General features: G+C 44.6%; 1 protein-coding gene across 1 annotated transcript in view; it reads left to right on the top strand.

Annotated features, from left to right (window-relative positions):
* The window catches only part of pappa2 (pappalysin 2), an 83,283-nt gene that overhangs the window by 3,342 nt on the left and 57,637 nt on the right, over nucleotides 1–22,304 (top strand). The window contains exons 2-3 of the mRNA XM_061242725.1: nucleotides 11,348–12,407; nucleotides 21,577–21,725. Of these exons, the coding sequence (XP_061098709.1) occupies nucleotides 11,348–12,407; nucleotides 21,577–21,725 (1,209 nt within the window). The remainder of the gene's footprint in view (nucleotides 1–11,347; nucleotides 12,408–21,576; nucleotides 21,726–22,304) is intronic.

Genomic DNA, 22,304 nt, shown 5'->3' with positions numbered 1-22,304 from the left:
TGTACACACAGGTATGATGGAAATAGATTTACTGTACGATTGAAAGAGATTTACTGTACTGTAAGTGGCCGAGCTATTAGGGATAAGTATCCATTTTAAAAATTAGCCTAAATAGCACGGTCTAGATGATATCAACAGTTCAACAAATAAGTTCAGTTTGAAATTACATTACATTAATGGCATTTGGCAGACGCTCTTATCCAGAGCGATGTACAGTTGATTAGACTAAGCAGGAGACAATCCTCCCCTGAAGCAATGCAGGGTTAAGGGCCTTGCTCAAGGGCCCAACGGCTGTGCGGATCTTATTGTGGCTACACTGGGGATCGAACCACCGGCCTTGCGTGTCCCAGTCATTTACCTTAACCACTACGCTACAGGCCGCCCATGTATGATTTGCGATTACGATTTTGAAAAGGTCCTTCTGTTTAAACATTTGAATTTTGATAGACTGTGCCATCTCAAATCTTGTAGCAATTGAATTGAGCCTGGGTTGATCTCTGGATTCATTGATTTTTTAAAGCACAAAGCTAAGATTTTGGTAATGCGAATGATGTAAAGGTTCAGGCCGTTAGCCACTGATGTTTTTTCCGGTGCTTGGGCCCATTCTGCATTTCCATCAGAGGGCATGCATCGATTTTACTGTGTGCTAGCTGTGTTTGCTTGGAAACGACTTCCAGAAACCCTGTCACGCTAACTTCCTAAAGGTTTCCATTGACTCTTGGCAATGCCTCGCTGCTTGTAAAACTGGAAGATTCAACACGACACTGCTGCAGCAAAAAATGTCTAACATGATGACTTACAGATCATAAATGCCAGCGGGACAGATTGTCATAGCAGACCGGCTTGGCTCCGAAGTAGGTCTGTGACACACGTGTGATAATTCAGCAGGAGTCACAACGACCCGGAATCACGTTTCATCGTGTCCACCCATTGTAGACTCAACCCGTGGTCACAGCGTGAGCCTTTACAGATTTAAGGGACCGTGCAATGGAATGTCCCTTTTTTATTTCTTTGACATTTTTTATGACCTGTATTGGCATGTAGCTTCTGGCGGACTGAATGACAGAATACAAACCCCATTCTCAGGACTAGGCCTGAACATAAAAACTTGAGAGAACATCCAACAATATGATTCGACCAGGAAATGAAAAACCGCAAGGTCTCACAGGAGAGGAGCAGGGATAGTCAGCGTAGTATTACAATAAGTTTCCAGAAGCGTGTGATTCCTTGTGATGTGTGGAATTCTTTTTAGAAATCTGAACTCTCTCAACTTGCAAATTCACCTGCCTTTCGTCACCGTAGCAACATGCGACCCATGCTAGACTGAGCTTTCACAGAAAAAACTATGAATATCTCAGTACGTAAATCTATATTAAAAAGTACTCAAGGTGCCGGTATATCCTCACTACCGCCAATGGATTTCCACTTAGTATGACAGATACACTGCTTTCCCTTATGCATAACAATTGGTCCTGCTGTACAGGAGCACGCTCTTATTTTGTTGAATCATATGCATTAGGCCTAGTGACTCCTGTGGAGGTAACAACCCTCTAAGATGAAAGCCTGGCACCATTTGTTGTAATTACCAGGCCTAATACAATTAACTGTATTGAAAACAAATTTCTTAGATGGTTCTGTCTGACTGTGTGAAGATAGAAGGCTTTGCTTGTATTCAGTTAACCCTTGTGTTGTCTTAAGGGCACGCCACTATGCCAAAATGACACGCCACTATGTTTAACAGCAGAGAAAACCCATGATATTTTTTCATCTTTAAATTTGGTGACAAAGTTTGTGATGAGTGACAGGTTGTTTCTTCATGCAAAATAGATTTGGGGTTTAACATTCAGTTAAGCTGCTTTATTTTAGGGGTTTTGTGAAGGCGGGTTATTTTTGACCCTTTGGACAAGGGGAATATACAGAAAACTAGGGTTAACAGACCTAATACAATTAACTGTATGGAAACAACATATTTCTCAGCTGATATTGTCTGACTGTGTGAAGAAGAAAGGTCTTGCTTGTATTCATTTATGAGTCAAAGTTAAGGACAAAGTGTGGGCCAACATAGGCACCCAGACCAATGTGTGCTTAGAGACTGGGTGCTGAGTATCACATTGTTTCACCTGCTCAATCGATGTACAGAAGGCTTTTCTCAGCCCCTAATGAAATGGGTAAGCTCTGTTTGATGTGAAACAAACATGCCCTTTCTCAGTTAAGTGTAGAATCGTTGCTAGACAGGAGGGTTTCGGTGCATGTTACGGTTCTGATGTGACTGCCATTACACATGCCATTCAATGAAACATTTCTACATCCTGTAATGGAAATGATCAGATACGCCAGACATTGTACATTCAAATCTACTTCCAAGCAGTTATTTTTCACTGCGCCACTTTAAATTTGAGAAACAAATTCTGGCAAACAAAGTAAGTGAAAAGTTTAATGCTTGTTGTCTTTTTAAAATGAACATCATTCCTTTTGTATGGGTGAAATTAGCAAGGTACTAAGAAGAACATTCTATTAAATCTAGACATTGTGGCATCAAACTTCCATTTGAGCATTCAGCATAAATTCTTATCCAGAGGGACGTACACACATCTCACAGTCCTTAATTAAATTCCATAATACAGCAGAGTGTCTTACTGACGCGGTTCTGTACCCCAGTAGATGGAAAAACAGCAGGAGTCTGGGAATCTAACCTATAGCCTTGGGGTTGCAAGGCTAGTTCCCTATCAGTTTCATTATACTACGCTCACACAAATTATATGCCTCACTTTTCTATGTGAACCTGAAAAAAAAAAAAGTCCTGGTCCTAAAACTAGATGGAGCTCAATGTAAGGAATTCACACAATTTCCCCAGGTCCAGCTGAACTTCAATTTCAGTGCGTACAAAAATATATTTCCCTTGAGCCTGCCACACCACCATTGACTCTGGGGTCATTAGCAGACTTTTGGATGGCTCAGCTCAATATCGTTTGCTGGGCCGGGAGGGTTGACATTACAGCTTGTACTTATTGTATGTGGAGGCCTATTTGAAACTGGCAGGCAGCCCTGAAAATAACACCCAGAGTTGTGCCGGCGCTAACCTGTGAGGCCGTGCTCTTTGACCAAGGCAGAACGCCTATGTGGGTGGCTCCATCTCGGAGCCTCTCTGCCCCCCGCACTAAACGCAGGCAATTTCAGAAACTGTGATGTGCGAGGGAAGGTTTCATGAGGTTACAACACAGTGACGATATATGCTTTCCTTGATCCATGCATTCCTGGAACCACCCCCACCCCCCCATCTCCATCCACATGAAAATAAAAAAGAAGTATTTTAGTCTTATATTGAGACTTAAAATATTGCCAATGAGGTAAGACAGTTTGACTCATTTCAAAATTTGCCAACGGAATACAAACATTTAACTTGTCAAGTAAATCTCACCTGAAGACTTGCCAGTGGAATAATACGATTTAACTTGTCAAACAAACATTAACTTAAAACAAGCTAATATTTTCTACTTGAGAGAAATAAGATCTTATGTCTTACTACAAGAAAACACAATTCATTACAAAAGTCGTTTTTTGCAGTGCACTACCCCCGCCTCTGCCATTGCTTGTCATCATCCTTAAAAACTCAACTGCATAACAGATTTCTGGAGCGAGAGCTGTGGATATCATCCAGTGCACGGCTGGTCCTGCATCTCCAGATGCTTCTTTTTTCCCCCCACAACAAATTCTGTTGGATTTCCCGCAAAAGGCGTTTCCTTTTGAAATGAGTCAACACTACGAAAGTAAGGTTATTTATATACATACTATAATATATATATTTATATAAAACCTGTCGAATCTTTCGGTTTTCACCAGATTTGAATCGGGAGGGAAGCTTGATAGCGTTCCTGAACCGATTTTGAATCCGATAAGGTCCCGGGCCACCCTGTTCGATGACAGGACCCGAGGAGTGAGCTTCACTTCCTTTCGGCAGGGCCTTCGCCTCACACGGAAAGGAATGCGGCTCCCTTTTGTGTGGCTATACGTGTGAAGCGCGGGGACGAGGTCCCATTCAAAGGGCCTGCCGCATTTAAGTGAATAGCGTGTGCATTGAAACGGCCTTGGTTGGAGGCATTGTTGCATGCGGGGAGTAGGAATTGGTTACAGTGAATAGTGTGCACCCGTTCAACTCTCTTTTGAGCTGAAAGAACTGTTCAAATGTTTTTTTTGTTTTTTTTCTGGTTAAGATCGCCGTTCCTGCTTCTGGTTCTCACCGTAAACGGCTTCCTTAATTTTCAACTTAACGATGCAGTCGATTAGAAACCGATCAAACCCTCTTGGGCGGATCTGTGTGGCTTTTATTTTCTTGTTGAAGACATGCCATATTTCCTGTTTTCGTTGGAAGTTTTTCCATGTAATTGTGTGTGCATGTGTTTGTGATAAATATTAGAACTAGAAACGTAGGGCAGGAGCAACATAAAATAATTGTCATCAATCAAGCAAGAAGAGACCTTCTTTGGTGGTCTAGTTGCACACATTTTCACTGATCACTGAACAGTATCCAGCTCTTTCTGTAAACCAGGGAGAAGCAACTCTCAGTCCTCGAGGGCAGAGAATGCCTGGTTTTCTGTTTTTTTTTTCACCTGGGTTTCAGCTCAGGTGTGAAAACAGTCTGGCCAGTAAGAAGACCAGGGCTGGATTTGAGGGCCAGATTTGATGATCTCTGCTCTAAATGATCGTGGCAATGGCTTGTGCTAGGAAGGCTGATGTCAGCATATGGTGGCAGAAAATACACAGGCTTTTGGTTTCTTGATGAGGTCATTGGCTTTCTCGGTCCTCTAAGTCACACAAAGGCACTTAAGTGAAGGAACTCCCCCGCGTTCTTCACTTTTGCACTTCAGTCGGATCGATCATTGATTTCCAGCCAGCAGATGTGGAGCACCCCGATAACTGACCACAATCAGCACAGCGGTTGGTCCAGCAGAGCTTGGGGACCAGCACCATGGTGCTTAGCTAGCTTGAGACGGAGCAGTTGACAGTTGAGGCGGAGCAATCAAGATGACGATCAGTTGCTACGAGAAGGCAAAGCTGTTGGTAAATGGTCCTGATGCTTTGTTTTACTAGCACACTGCAGTACTGAAAAACCCTGGTGGGTGTCTGGTAAGCTTCTGAGGTCAGCTGCCCTGTAGCTAAATGTAAACAGAAACAATTTGACTCACCTAACCGAACACAGTGGATATCCCTGCTCATAGTATGAAGTAGCAGGCCACAGAGAGTATCAGAAATAAAACCTTCACATTATAAGTCAACTAAAAAGCTGCTTCACTTGAACAAAGACCCTTGCCTCAGGAGAACAGATGTAGATCTTCATGCTACAAAGCTGGACAGCCTTGAGTGTAGGATTGCCGATCTGTGAGACAAAAAAAAAGAAGAAAAGTGTACATTGTTGATCTTGCGAAAGGAGAATGGGTGAATTTGTGTGAATTTGTGAATGGGTGCCCTCTCTGGCACAGTGTGACCTGGAGACTGGGAGAGATGGACCACCTCATATAATGGTTCCCGCAACAGACGGCTTCTGCAGGAGAACCTGGAAACATCATCCTTGCTTTGGACTGCTATATAGGCTAGTTTATCTTCTGTATTCCCAATGACTATGGGTAGTGATGCGGCAGTAGCTCATTACGTACCACCATGCTGTAGAATCTAGTTATCCCAGCTTGAAAATTGAGCTGGTCAAGCTGGTCATGAAGCTGTTCTAGCTGGGTATGAGCTGGTCAACCAGTGAACTTGTAATTTGACTGAGCTGATAGCTGGCCGACAGCTATGTGCTGTTCCAAAACATAGCTTGAGCTAGTCAAATCATATCAAGCTGAGACCTGGTCTGAACTGGTGAAGCTATACCATGTTGAGTCAGGAGCTGGTCTGAACTGATCAACCATATACCATTTGTTTCAAAACCTAGCAAGGCACCAATCTGTGGTGAGATTGGACTGGGGTTGAAGCCTGGAGAGACTGTGTCTGTTCACTTGGCTTCATTTGAGGGGTGGGTATGTTTATGTTGCTATTGCTGTTTGTGTTTGATCAATCGTGGGACAGCACATGTGCTTTGCTTTTGGGCTAGTGCGTGCGGTTTGTGTGGTCGGGAAATCATAACCAAAGGATCAAAGACATTTTGGATGGAAATAATATCCTTGATATGAATTCTCTTCCTCTGTGGGAAGTCTTGACGTGCTCCACATATGGGTCTTTGGCAATACGGATTTGAAAGCATTTAAATCCATGTTCCTTAATGTGAACCTGGTTTTGGACATTAGTTGGGACAGTTTGGAAAATGTTCAGGGCGTGCCGGGGATGTAGTGAGTGATGTGTTTAAAAAACGATATCACACCATACACACTTGCCCAATCATCTGACATATTGTCCCATCTCATCTTGAACATACCGCATTTAATGCACCATACATTCATACACATGGTCTATTTGGCTCCTTATTCTCAAAAGAAATTCAGAAAATCGTGCGGTATTTTGGCAGCTGCTGTTCTTGCTGAGTTCTTGCACATCTTGTGGAAATGCCTTCTGCTCTGTCTGTTTGAAAGTTTGTTGTGAACGTACTTTTTCTGGGTTCTGGGCAGAGATGCCTACGTGCCAGGTGAGGAGCCACCCACGTTGAACTGAATCTACACAAGAGACATATTTTATTGGCAAGCTCAACTTCTTTTTAAGAAATAAATCTTGAAGGGCTTTATGGAGCCTGATACTAGTTTAAGATCAGTTTGTTATGATATTTACTTCACATTTTCACTAATAGAGAGGACAAATGTTAGTTGTGAAACTTTAAAGAGAGTACTTTTTTTTTGTTTGACAGTATAGACTGATGATAGTAGGATTCATGTAGGGGAGTGGAATGACTCATTTCAATATCTTGTGATAAATGCAGGTTGTGAACAAACATTTTAACGCCTATGTAATATTGGGCAATCACCAATTTTAAGTGAAATGATTGCTTTCACCACAATTTGAAATATACAGTCAACTTACTGTACCTGCTTAACCTTGTACGTTGCACATGAATGTGCACAAATTAATGCACTGACATCATCATCCTAGACTATAGGCTATGGACTTCCGTCTGATGTCTACGCTGCCGAGTTTCACTGTGAAATCACCTTTGACGCCATTATTCATGAAACCTCGGTGGGTCGAACTATATTGGTGACTGAAACTCCCGCCAACACATCCAAAAAGATGCTCTATTTTACAGCCCCTTAAATACATAGTACTTACTGGGTAAATACCAGGTATGGTGAATTCAGGTAATTTGGGACACGTTTTTGTAAATTCAATCTCCCAAATTACCTGACTTCACCCTACTTTTTAGGTAACTATTTTGATTTCAGAATCAAATCAAAGTACTTACTTAATAATTACACTAATAGCAGTGTACTTACACTGTCAGCACTGTGCAATTAACAGGCTGTAAAATAAAGCCTTTCCATCATAATTATGGGCAACCAGACATGTCCAGCATTTTTATATGTGCATTCTGGGATACCATTTGCTTAATTGACAAATGAGCCTGTTTGTTAGTCATGCACTTGTGCCTCGTTTACCCAGGTTTGTTCACTGTCTGTATGATTGTACAGTACATATGGCAGCCTGTAGCCGACACACAAGGTCGGTGGTTCTAATCCTGGTGTAGCCACAATAAGGTCTGCACAGCCGTTGGGCCCTTGAGCAAGGCCCTTAACTCTGCATTGCTCCAGGGGAGGTTTGTCTCCTGCTTAGTCTAACTAACTGTTTGTGGCTCTGGATAGGAGCGTCTGCCAAATGCCAATAATGTAATGTAACATACACCACATTTCATGAATGGAAGGTTACTATTATAATATTAAGATGTGTCTGTGGTTTCATAAATATCTGAATTGAGATTGATACTTACCCGTTAAATCATAATTCAAAATGTTGCAACAATATGTGGTCTCTTGCATAGTTGAAAAAACGGCGGCTATAAATGTAGATAATTGGATGTGATTACTACATGGTGGTTCCGTTATTAGCAATGGCGCTATTTTGGAGTTTCTTTTTTTCGCATCTCTTTGTCTCTGCTGATGCAGACTGATGAAGGTAATTAGACAAACTATGCAAAAAATTCCTCGTCTGAATTGACTCAGGGACATTTTATCTCAATGCTCTAGTGATTTATTTAAAACTTTGTGTCATGAATGAGTTTTTATTTACTTAAAAGGCCAGTGGACAAATATGCACTACTGTGCAGCTTTCAAAACACTCCTAATAGAGTGGACCTAAAATTATCCCAAATAATGAACCCTTGGCTCTATTAAAATTTTGTTGTTTTCCTTTCAAGGTTTAATATTGAGAAAATAAGCATGCCCCAATCTTGTCACAATGGCCATGAAATGCATAACATGAAAATGAAATATTTATAGGAAGGAATAAAACTGTGACAGGAATAGCTCTTTTCTGTAAAAAAAAGAAGAAGACATAAATCGTGCAGCCACTGGTTTCCCAGCTAAAAGCGAATAATGTAAGCAGTGGCTACTAGCCAACTCTGTTATCGACGGTGCATATCAGACATAATTTCATGTTTCGGTTCCTCTACCAGTTGATTAGCCTCTTGCAGGATTATGTCTCGGTTTCCAGAATGATCTCACCTTTGAGGGGCTCAGCGATTCTCTTGGGCTCAGTCTGACCACCTCCCAGGTACAGTGTGTTTAATCTGGAGGTGAACACAATACATTTGGTACGGACCAAAAGACTAGCTTCTTCCTATAATAGTCACACATGCTATCTAGCTACTTGCCTGGCCATGTTATTATAATTGTAATAAAGAAACTTACAGTTGATTAGACTAAGCAGGGGGAAATCCCACTGGAGGGGTTAAGTGACATGCTCAAGGGCCGAACAGCTGTGCAGATCTTATCACGGTAACATAGGGGGTGTGAACCAGGTCCTGGTCGTGAACCTTGGCCACTAGGCTCCAGGCTGCCCTCCATTTGTAGAATTGATTGAAAATCTTCATAATATCATTGCAGTACTGTTGAAACATCAGTCCATACAGGTCAAAGCATTTGTCATGGCTACGGATGAAGTTACCCTCATCTCTCTACGGGGACACAACTTCCTCGGGGGAAACCCGGCAGAACTACGGAGAGGTTAAGAAGCCATGTATTTGCGCTGTACTGCCACCCGGGGCAAATGTTTGCTTTCTGAAATCTGCACTCCGAGTCTCTCCACTCCCGTGTAGCTTTCCAAAGAAGCAGCATCTTGGCAGCGCTGCATTGTTACACTTCTAAGACTGACACAGTCTAGTACCCCTCTTGGCTTGTTTTATTTGTGGGACTGAATGAGCAGCCATGGCTTGGCACTGAGGCTTGTGCACCGCTGCTAGTGAATGAAAAGTAAACCTACAAGTTCAGCTGGCAGACAGCGTAAGTAGCATTTAGTGTAAAGGGTCTTTCTGCGTGCGCAAATGTCTGGATGCTTTTGCGTCCATGTTTATGCGTACGTTTGTGTGTGCTCAAATGTGCTTGTGTTTGTGTGCGCGTGGATGCGTATACACGTGTATGTGTGTGTGCGCGTGCATACCTGTATGTGCGTGTGTATGTGCGTGTGTATGTGTGTGTGTGTTTGTTGTGGGGAAGGGTGTTCCCTGACCTTGAGCTGTCCTGCTGTTGAACATCTGGAATCCAGATGTAACGGCAGTGTTTTAAGAGCGGAGAATCAGTGACTTTAATTGGGGGACTACCCTCATTTACCTCAGATTGGATGAATGAGCTAACGATTTAGTGTTCGATTTTAGGATCTTCGTATTCAGATTCAACCTTTTTTTCTTGTAATACCTCATTTAAGTGCCATATATAAGCATTGAGAAACACTGAACTGATTGTGATGCAGTGGTAGTTTTTATTTAGATACAGTATCAAGGTATTGAAGTAGGTATCAAAGCTGTACTGTATGGGTTTTGGGCTCCCAGTTTTTTCTACCTCGAATCCCCTTGGCTTAGATTACATTGCCTGTCAGTACTCCAGTGAATGCACTCACTTTCTGCAAATGACAGATCCATTTTTTTTCTGTATTTCTTTGCAAACCGAAACCCACAATAGAAACTGCAAGATACCTAGCTAGCTGTCATCATTTTCTTGCAAACCTTTCTCTTCATAAAATTGCCCCTTACAAGCATGGAATCATTTTACTTACATGTTTGCAAATTGTATAATTAATGACATCTGGTTGACAGACTGTTTGCTAGTAATATGTAGTATGTATTTACCTGAGAGAATCAAGAATATTGTTCAGGATATTGTCAGAACTAGTCTGCCATTGGCGCACATCACAAAAAGGTGCTCCGTTGAAAACTTTCTGTTCCTGAACATTATCTCTTTTGTCATGATGACCGGACAAAACTATTATGCCTCCACGGGCTAGTAAAGAGCAGTTTTGAGTTGTAATAAATAAGCAATAAAACACAGAGGCAGAACGACAATCAAGAGCAATTCCCAGGGCTTCTGCTCAAAAAAGTTTGCTGCACACTGCTGTGGTCATGTGAAAACAGCGCCCCGTGTGGCAGAACTACGCGTTTACCCCAAACTCTCCTGCGCTTAGATTAGTGTCACCTGCTCAACACTTCTCCTGCTTACAGGCACGGGTGTCATGCGCGAGGCTCTGAGCCTTATCGCTCTCCAAGCATCTGATTGCTGTCAGAAGGTATCGCGGATCGCCGAGGGGAGGTTTTGACATATAAAAGTGCGGCTGTCAGAAACCGAGGGAAAAAAAACGAGCCGTCTAAACTCCCCTCCAAGATTAGCCGCAGAGAAAGAGAGGCTTCCAAAATAACAAGGATGACATCATTTCTCCTTGTCCACCTGGAGGGAGAGGGAGATCTAATATCTTCTCCAGGCTGTCGGTTAAATACCACCTTTTCGCTTGAGTCCCTCCGCTGCCCCCCCCCCCCCTCCTCCATCTTCTCTCTGCCGTTAGCTTAGCCCCAGATCTCCCTGCACATACAAACGCATCACTCACACGACTGACAGCGTATAAATAACCAATCCCGTCAAAAGCCGTTAAAACCGAGCGAGAGGCGCGCCAGAGCGACTGCTCCGCTGCACTTTTTAATTATGCGATGCACTCCCCAGTTCCAGAGGTAACACGATAGCGATGTGAGTCAGAAAATGGTGGATTTTGATCCGGGCTGTTGTCACCGCTCTACGCTCGGGGAGGTCGCCTTTCCGTGACATTACGAGTTGCGTTGCACGCGAGACGTGGGCTGGTCCCCGAGTTGTTGCTTTTGTCTGAAGATTGGTAGTGTCTGCTTCTTGCTCACGCTGTGGTTTCCACCCCTCCTCGCCCCACCTCCACCACCCAGGTGTTTTCGACAACTGCTCCCACTCCATGAGTGAGAAAGGCTGGTCCGTGGGCGTCCGGACGGCGGACCCCGCGGGACGGAGAGACGCACGCTTCTTCTTCACCCTCCGCACCGACCGCTCCCCGAAAACCACCACCATCATGGGGCACCAGCGCTACCAGCCCAACACCTGGACGCACCTGGTGGCCAGCTACAACGGCCACAAGATGGCGCTGTTCGTGGACGGGGCCAAGGTGGGAGAGAGCAGGACGCAATCCGGCGACCTCTACAGCGGCTTCATGGGCACCTGCCGCACCCTGCTCCTGGGGGGCGACCAGTCTGAGCGCAGGCACAACTTCCGGGGCCAGATAGCGGGCGTGGTCCTGTGGGGCAAGCCTCGGCCCCAGGAAGGCCTCTACAAGGGCTACTTCCAGTCGGACGAGGAGGAGCCGGTCCTGGCTCTCAGGGGAGACTTCTCCGGAGCGGACCGGCACTGGACGCCCTACAAGGACAGCGGTCACCCCACGTTAGAGGCGGTCCCCGTCCCCAACCGGGCGCTGGTGTCCCCCTTCCTGCCGCCCCCGTGCGGACTCACCGTGTGCGACAACACGGACGTGGTCCTCAGCTACAACGAGCACTGGGAGCTTCGGACGGGGAAGAGCATCCGGTACCGGGTGGTGAACGTCTGCAACGACGACGGGGGCCACCCCACGGTCTCGCAGGGGCAGATTCACGTCCAGCACCGGGCCCTGAACGAGGCCTTCCGGCCCTACAACATCAGCTGGGAGCTGAGCGTCCACACGGTGCGGAACTCGTCCCTCCGACAGCGCTTCGTCCTCAGCAACTGCCAGACGGGGAAGATCGGCAACCGGCACTGCGACCCGGAGTGCGACCACCCGCTAACGGGCCACGACGGGGGGGACTGCCTCCACATGGGGCCCTGCTACAACTGGAAGAGGCGAGACGGGGTCTGCAACCCCGAGTGCAACGGCATACGCTACGACTTCGACGACGGGGACTGCTGCGACCCTGAAGTCACCGACGTCGCCAAGACCTGCTTCGACCCCGAGTCGCTGGACAGGTGAGTAGAGCCATTTCCCCAATGTAGTTATTTTCCTGTGGAATGTAGGGAATTCTAGTCCTGTTGTCCCCAGGCTAGACTGCTTGTTTATATTTGGTTTGAGGCTAAATGCTTCAGGATAGGTACAACTGTTGGCAACCCTGCTCCTGAAGAATTACCATCTTTTAGGTTTTTACTCAAACACTAACAAAGCACACATCATTTAACAGAAAGTTCTTGTTGAGCTGCTAATTAGTAGAGTCAGGTGTGCCAGGTTGGTAGATCTCCAGGGGCTTGGTACCACAGACATCTGGGCTCGTATTTATAAGATGTCATAGCAGAGGAGTGTTGACCAACAATCATAGAACAAGTTGTAAGTAATTGTTCTAGTAAGTAGTAATTGGTCGTTTTAAAACTGTACTCATAAATCGCAGTTTAGCATGGGTTCTATTAGTAGGACCAAAATAGCAAGAAGCATTACGTACAGTTGCCTGAATTAGGGAGTTGTGAAACTAAGGTCAATCTAAGGTGTTATTTTATGTGTCTTCCTGTGGCCTTCATGTTCTTCACAACACAAGAGGCACACAAACTGAAACCTGGAAGGGAGGCCAAAGTATACAGTCGATGCACTTTAAACAACAAAAACAGAACTCCTGCTTCTATGCACCTTGACAGAAGGAACTGACTTGGGTGTTCAAGAGAACGTATGATGTCTTGCCATTTTTCCCTGTCTTTTTTTAACGGTGCTCAGGTTGGTGAAAAAATACTCTAAACTATCTCTTTAAAGAAGATACTTTCCGATTTGATGGACTCCACAGATGTGATGAAGAATTAAGAAATAGACCTTTCGGTAGTGAGTGACTTTGGAATGTCTGTAATGTCTGTGCTTGCAATTGGTCTGCATGGGTCACGCTTTATCTCAGACATTGCATGCCGGGATAGGATTTTGCCCTCCCACGACCCTGACCAAAGAATAATTGGGTCAAATAATGGATGGATGGATGAATGGATGGAGGAATCATGCTTTAAAAGTCGCAGAGTGAGCAGATGGCTTTAGAGAGCTTGTTTGACGTGCATAATACGAAATCCGGCATTTTCCAGTCTGTCTTTTGTAACCTGCATGTGTAGCTGGTCTCATAACAAAAGATTACCCGCGTGCAGATAGTCCGGTCGCCGATATAGTGTTAAACAACGCCACACACTCCAGAGGTAGGTAATGTGCCATTAATGAACCGTTAATTGGCAGTTTTTTTTTTTTTAACGTTGCTCACTTTCAAACAAGCAGAACTTTCGAATGGCTGTGTTGGGAAGTTGAGCATTTGGACGGCCTGCCTCGGGCGATGGAGGCGCCCGGGCCCTCTGGCGGTGTCGCGGTGGCCGCCCGGGCCAGCTGTGCCCATTGTGCGCGGCGCGGCGGCGGGCGCTTTTATGTAGCGCGGGAGTCCTGCGAGCTGCCTATCTGTTCTGAAAGAATTCCCGCAGAGATGAATTGGGCCCCAGTGATACATTTGGACAGGAGTCTGAAAAACTCTTGGCGGCCGGGCTCGTTGTTTTGCTCCGGGCCGCCGCCTATTAATCCTTTGAAGAGTACAACAGCAGCACCGGAGCCAGGCCCCAAGGGGCAGGCAGCGAGGGGGGCCGGGGGGGGGGGGAGGCTTAGGGGTGGGGTTACGGCCGCGGTTTTGCCAAAACCCAAGGTATTTACTCCTAACATGGGGTGAGTAGTGCATCACCATTCTCTCTCAGTTCATCTCGCTTCCAATTACAGTTTCACTGCCGGAGTGGGTAGAGTCAAAAACACCCACACACACACGAGCATGCACACACACACACACACTCACACACACATACATGTGCACACACACACAAACATGCAGACACACACACTCACACACACATACATGTGCGCAAACACACACACAAACACACACGCAAACACGCTCATACACACACAAAAGCACACGTGCGCAAATACACATATATGAACACACACACACGCACAAACACACACGCATGCACACACACCCGCACACAAACGCAGATACACATCGACACTCACACTCACACACACAAACACCCATACACGCACACACACACAGACACTCACACCCACAAACACCCATACATGAACACACACACACACACAGACACTCACACACACAAACACCCATACATAAACACACACACACACTCACACACACTCATAAACATGCAGACACACACACACACACACACACACACATACATGTGCGCAAACACACATACACAAACACACAGACACACATCGACACTCACACACAGTCATGCAGACACACACACTCACACACACATACATGTACGCAAACACACACACAAACACACACACAGACACACACGGACACTCACACACAAAAACACACACAGCGGAAACGTGGTAACGAGGACAAGCATCAACCCAGTGAACCCGAGTCGTCTGCTAACTAACTCCGTGGAGAGTTCGTCCCCAATCGGACCTTTCCCAACATTTTCCCGACTGGCTTTGGAAAGCAGAGCCAAGCACAACTGTGTGGGTCCAGGAGCAAGAGAGAATTAATGCAGGGATGACATTTTGATGGCATATGTACGGTGTATTTCGCTCTCAGGGTCTGGGATTCCAGTACTTTTCCTGTTTGACTTCTTGTCCAGGTATACGCAGCTGGGCAGCCCAGCCAAGCCCCCAGCCAGCGGCTGTCACTGTGTAAATTTGTTGTTCGAGCAGAAAGAACCAGCGGACGGGGAATTCACAGATATGAAAGGGTCTGCTTCTGGCAGCCGTGTGCTTCAGGGAGACGAAAGGCAGAAAAACGAAGGGCTTTTTAGCCATTAAGGAGTTGTTTCCCGCTTGTGCCAGAGAAAGGGTAGGTGTGTGCTGATGTTTCCTGCTTAATGCAGAGTGGCAGGAGCAAGGCCTTAGATCTTACTGGTTCTGTTAAAATGAAAAAACAAAAAAAAAAACACCTCTCCTGGTTAAATTCCATCATGGAAAGAGTAATATGTCCAGACAGAATGATTGGCAAATTCACACTTTCATTCCAGTGTTTTCCATCCGGAATCCTTGGATATTTCTTCTCCTTTATCTCGAGCTGTGTGATGGAAATCGCAGTTGTGCATTCCATATTGGTCATAAAACAAAATAACAAATACGAGATGTTATTTCTGAACCCTTTGAGGTGTAAGATCATTAATACTTGTGCGATTCAAACCTTGTATGCAAAGGATTAAATCGATGTTTATGTTCAGATCAAAAGGAGTGCAGGACATTGAGATGATTTATGTGGGGAGTTTCTTTTTTTCTGTTTCTTTTTATTCTTTACATTGTTAGATATTTGTTAGTGTATGGTATGGTATAAATCACTGTGATAAGTTACCAATTAAGCTTTATGCAGGGTTCATGAAGAATATTTTCCAGTACCAGAGCTAAGATTTAATCAGCCAGTCATAGAATCAATTTCCTCTGACTGATCCACTCAGTGGGCAGATTTTGTTGAAATGTCATATAACAAATACCACTATAATTCCAAGAGTAACACTGATAGGATTTACACATGACATGGCTATAAATGAAAATATATTTCCAGGGTTTTCCAAGGTCGCTGCATGTGGAAAACCACATGACGTCGCAAAATCCCGCCATTTGACTGGAATCACCATGAAAGCGTATTTTTAAAATTATGGAGTGTTAAAAATGAAAAGAAATTGAACTTTTTTAAATAACCACTGCAAAGAATTTAGATACTGATGTTGGCACTGAATGAGGCTCCGGAGATGCCACCTTACCAAAAATACACGGCAAAAATCACAAGTACAAACACCATTATCCCTATTATAATATTGAAATCATCCATATTATGAGTGTAAAAGCCACAAATCATATGCAGAGAAAATACGTCCTGAGGTGACTTCCTAGACTATTTATTAAGATGTAATTCAAATAATCATTGCCCGTTTCATATCTGTGTGCGGATGGACCGATACGTTTCTAAATACAAATACATTTTAGAGTCTACGGCAGAAGTATGGCTTCTTTGTTTATTTATCGGCAGATGGGATCTTTTAATAGACCAGAGGGAAGGTGTGTGGCTTGAAAAACGACCTTCTGTTATTACTTTACCACTTAGGTACAGCGCAGGCCTGGGAGGAGAAAAGTTTATTTATGTTAGCCTCTCAGGCTGAAAATTATTTATTCAGAAATGCTGTTTTCTTCAGCCAGGAGGGGGGGGAAAGTTTTAAGGTCTGCATTATTTGTCTTGGCAGCTAGCACCTCATTTGAAACCTTAGGCTGGAAAAAAACAAGATTACATGAGACTCTTAAGGTCTGTGGCTTGTTATCTTTCGAAAGAAAATAATTTTTGTGGAATTACTTAATTACCTCCTCGTTCTGTATGCTAAGCACAAACTGGAGAACCTGTGCGGAGGTTTAGTTGGGCCACACCTGAGAGAGAGAGAGAGAGAGAGAGAGAGGGGGATATAGAGAATGGGAGAGAGAAAAAGAGAGAGCCTGAGATAGCTACTGAAGGAGAGATACAGAGAGAGCGGTGGAGAGACAGACATGATGGATAGAGAGAGTAAGAGAGAGGGAGGGATAGAGAGTGAGAGAGCTACAGAGAGAGACAGAGCGAGAGAGAGGGGAAGAGAGAGTGGAGAGACACAGAGAGGCAGAGAGTGAGGGCTAGAGAGAGTGAGAGAGAGACAGAGATGCAGAGAGTGAGGGATAGAGAGACACAGTGAAAGAGAGAGAGACTGAGAGAGCTACAGAGAGAGATACAGTGAGAGAGAGGGGGAGAGAGACAGAGATGCAGAGAGTGAGGGATAGAGAGACAGAGTGAAAGAGAGAGAGACTGAGAGAGCTACAGTGAGAGAGAGGGGGAGAGAGAGTGAGAGAGAGACAGGAGCAAGAGCAGTGCAGCTGGAGTCTGAGGAAAAGCTGGCCAGTGATTTTCTCATGTAGCGTGAAGGGCAGCTGGGAAGTTACACCTGAAGACATTGTTTTTCGCTGTAGTGCCGTCTTCAGGGAAAACAAATTTCAGGTCAAGGCACCCTGCCGGCAAGTTACCGGGGGAGATTGGCTTGGACCTCCTGTTCCCCCAACACGAAAACAGGGCAGCCCACTTTATTTAAAAAAAGGCCATTCTTTGCCATCCCCGCTGTCTGTTCCCATCTGGTGTTCTTACTGTTGAAGTGATAGCATGTCTGTTATGATTGACTGGGCACACAGTGGACTGCTAACCAAGCCCTATACAGCTGACCTCACCTCAATCACTTCTAATCCATCAGGGTATGATATTCCAGACATTCATAAGAAAAGAAATATGGAATTGGAAATCGGAGGTGGATTGACTGACAATTTGCTTGTTTAAAAAAAGTTGAAAAAAACACAAGATAGGCTCAGGCACATCTTAGGTGGAATGTACCCAAGAAACAGTAGGTGGTTTAACTAATGAGCATCATTTAAGGACATGAAGAACCGGAGCGAATCAAAAGAATGGGAAAGTGACAGGTAGAGCAGAGGCTTTCCAGCCATCAAAGCACACGAGGACAATGGCATGCGACACATCCCGCTATCAAAAACAAGTTACCTTCACACATCAAAGCTGTTCGATGTTCGAGGGAAGGGAACGGTGGAAGAAGGGTGTTTCGCACACCCCTACCAAATCTAAGCCCTGTTTCCAGTTGCCCCCAAGCGCAAAATGATCACATACTTGGAGCTACTTAAATTACAAAATGTGTTGACAACGGACAGACGCTGTCAGAACCTGTTCTCGTAAAGTATTGCACAGAAATGTAATTTGCGTCCACCGCGGAATGGCGGTGCGGTGATTAGCACTGTTGGCTTGCAAGATGGAGGTCTTGGGTTCAAATCCCGGCCGGGACTGCATGTTCTCCCTGTGTTTGTGTCGGTTCACTCTGGTTTCCTCCCGCACCGTAAGACGTGTGTCAAGTCAGACGTACAGTACTCCTGCTGTTGCCCTTGACCAAGGCACTGGCCTCACACCTGGAGTTGGTCCCTGGGTGCCGCAGTGAGCATGCCAACTGCTCCTAAGTAACGGGGATGGTAAAATTACCCCACGGGGTTCTATAAAGTATGCATATTTCACCTTATACTGACAGAATCACCTTCAGATTATGAATTTGGTAAAAGCAACAAAAAAAACTGCAATTTTGGCTCTGACTTTTGGCCAGACTAATGTTCAAAATGGTGTGTGTCTGATATGGTTGCATCAACATACATTATATACATTAAACTCCCACATTCAGGACAGAGAGCCCATGGGACCCTGAGATTGCAAAGCCAGAGTTACACAACATTCCTAGCCTCTCATTCATGTCCAGAAAGAAATCAACATCTCTGGTGAATTCTGATGTGATTGTGTAACAAGCTGTGTGGTCAGAGCTCTTGAAAGACCGCTTCCCAAAATACATGTTATTGGGTTTTCAGAAGATGTGTGCTTATGCAGTCAATCATGTTATTTTGTACTTAATAATGTGTTGAATTGTAGAGCGGAAAGGGTAGAGCAAGCAGGGAAGAAACCGGTCTGATAAAACAATAGTCTATATGTGTGCTGCCCTGGTTTGCAATTGCGTTGATGGAAAAATAATAAGGATTTTTAAAATCTACACATCGCTGCATTCCACGATAATCAAATCAATGACCTTCTCTGAGAAACTTAAACTTATCAGGTCTTTCACATGCAATTAAAACTGAATTTAATTTCAGTTGCTGACAGTCAATTATGTGTCATAGTAATAAGTAGCAGCCCATTGCAATCAGACTAGGTTAAAGATATCAGTCTAGTTCTTAGATAAAACTAGGAAAATAACATTGGAAAAATATTGAGGAATTTCACTGAAATCTGACCTGAGCTTGGGACCATAATATGAAGCGCTTTTCTTTTTAAAACATGTATTATTCATGTTCTGTCATTTTCTGTGACCCAAAGGAAAGCAGTCCTGTAAAATTAAGATAATATGTTGTAGCTATTGTTGTATAAATTCAGTGTATATAATTCTCAACAGTTTTATGCATAGGGGATATTTCATATTTCATCAAATGTCCCATAATTAATTCATTTCCAAGCTCCTTGTGCATGACAAGCTAGATATTTATGCGAATTACTTGGCTTTAGATAACAGTTTTTCATGAAACCATGATTCATGCTCTCTATGTACAGATAGATAACCATACTACATCTCTATATGAACTGAACAAGTATAAATGTACACTTCTATCACATTGACTTTGTGAACTGAGCTACTACATACAGTACCAATATAGGGCATAGAGTAAGAACTCACACCTCTCTTGTACTGCATTCTAATGTAATGCCATAGCCTGTCATTTGATGCGCACTTTAATGCATAAAGCTCGATTTATTTTCTTTATCTTCTGAAATATCGATAAACCGGTCAAAAGGCGTTTGAGCTAGACTGCTTTCGCTGTAGTCCACCTTCCACATTCCGGGAGCGATTAATAGCGCTTGGTCTCACTCGGGGCAGCCAGGACTTTAAGCCCGTTAGTCTTAAACTGCTTTTCATTAGAGGCAAAAGGCAAAAAGCTAATATTTAAACAGACAGGCCTTTGAAGCCATTGCCCTGGGGTCCTGTACTTCTCTGACGGAACAGCAGCACTGAGGTTTGGGACACATAACTGTCAGGGTAGATCCAGTGCCCAGTTGGTGATTGTATTTTAACTCTCCTCTTAACTGTTAATCTTTTTTTTGTTGTTGTTGTACTCTGTTGCCCTTTCTGTGTACCCACCTATGTACCACTCCGTTGGAAAAAAAGCCCCGCAAAAAAACCTCTCTGTCAAAACCTCCTGGGCTGACAGAAGTCAGCACTAAATCCATCCTCCATCTGAACAGCTCTGCTCTCTTCCTGTGAGTGAGGAGGGCGGGCCAAAAGCAATGCTTGTGTTATTCCTCTCAAACAACAACACCCAGTATGAAATGATCCACCTGAAGACATCCAGCGCCGAACCCAATATTAAAGCAGTTTGTTTGCAGCCATTATGCTGTTGTATAAATGTATCAAATCGTAATATTTTAATGGGGAAACGCAGTATACTGTATAAAGCAAGCTTTAGAGTCTTTATATCTTGACCCAGTGTTTTTCTGTTTTACATGGCTTCAATAAACATGAAAGCATGAAGATTTTATCAAGGCAATTTGCTATTTGTAAATTGCGTACAATGTAAATGTAGTTTTTTTTATGGCAGAAAATGTAGTCCCCTTGCTTTATGGCAGGGACATTCGAGGGAGAATGGGAATTTAGTGAAATGACCAAAGGTGCTGTTTCATAGTCAGTAAATATTTCTCTTTCTTTAGCGGTGCGTCAGCAGGTGCTGGGTGAGGACACTGCCTCCAGTGTGCCGGGTTTTACACCATAAAATGTTCGGTAGCGCTTCATTTTACAGCCTGTTAATTGCCTAGTACTTACTGGGTAAATACCAGGTACTTACTATATTACGTATCACTGTACTATTTTGATTTTAGAGGTAAGCACTATGAAGTGGTCGGGAAAATGTATTTACATAGCACGTACATGTGGAACCTTGTTTGTTTCATAGAACTTACCACTGAAATCAAGGTAGTAACCTAATAATTACACACGTAGCTGTGTATTCACCCAGTAAGTACTAGGTAATTAGCAGACGGTAAAATAAAGCCTAAATGTTTAGTGTTAAATCTACTCTTACAGAGTACAGGTAACATAACATAACATAACATAACACAACATAACCTATCATACTGTAACAGAACAGAACACAACATAACATAACTTAAAATAGCATAACACAACATAACATTGCATAATGTTGCATAACATAATATAACATAACATAGCATAACATAATTTAATATAACATAACATAACATAACATAACATACATAACATAAAGGCGAGAACAGGCTATTCAGCCCAGCAATGCTTGCCTTTTCCTACCACTAAAGTATACTGTACCTACTGCTTAGTTTGCCTAAAAGCTAAATAGTATCTAGCACCGTATCAAGCCAGGCCTTGAAAACCCCCAGTGTTTGATACGATTCAGCTTTAAGGCAAACTAAGCAGCAGGTACACCTCAGTGGGAGGAAATGCTCCATATATGCTCCCAACTGGACCGGTATGTGGTCCGTTAGAGTTGAATTAACACTGGATGTGTGTTTTTCCCCTCCAGGGCCTACATCAGTGTGAAGGAACTGAAGGACCTGCTGCAGCTGAGCAGCTCAGACACGCTCAACGTCTTCTTCGCCAACAACTCCATCCGCGAGGAGCTGGCAGGGGCCGCCACCTGGCCCTGGGCAAAAGAAGCCCTCAGTCACCAGGGTAAGAGCTCCCCCTGCCCCCCGAGCAACACTCATAACCCCGTCCTGCCCCTCAGTCACCAGGGTAAGAGCTCCCCCTGCCCCCCGAGCAACACTCATAACCCCGTCCTGCCCCTCAGTCACCAGGGTAAGAGCTCCCCCCTGCCCCCCGAGCAACACTCATAACCCCGTCCTGCCCCTCAGTCACCAGGGTAAGAGCTCCCCCTGCCCCCCGAGCAACACTCATAACCCCGTCCTGCCCCTCAGTCACCAGGGTAAGAGCTCCCCCCTGCCCCCCGAGCAACACTCATAACCCCGTCCTGCCCCTCAGTCACCAGGGTAAGAGCTCCCCCCTGCCCCCCGAGCAGCACTCATAAGCCCGTCCTGCCCCTCAGTCACCAGGGTAAGAGCTCCCCCCTGCCCCCCGAGCAACACTCATAACCCCGTCCTGCCCCTCAGTCACAAGGGTAAGACAAACCCCCATCCCCCCTTAACCCCATCCTGCCCCTCAGTCACAAGGGTAAGACCCCCACCCCCCACCCCCCCTTAACCCCATTCTCCAACCTCAGTCACCAGGGTAAGACCCCCCCCCCCCATAACC

This window comes from Conger conger, chromosome 5 (assembly GCF_963514075.1).
Source record: "Conger conger chromosome 5, fConCon1.1, whole genome shotgun sequence".
NCBI lineage: Eukaryota > Metazoa > Chordata > Actinopteri > Anguilliformes > Congridae > Conger > Conger conger.
The sequence above is the reverse complement of the archived record's forward strand: the minus strand, read 5'-3'. Positions and strand labels throughout refer to the sequence as shown.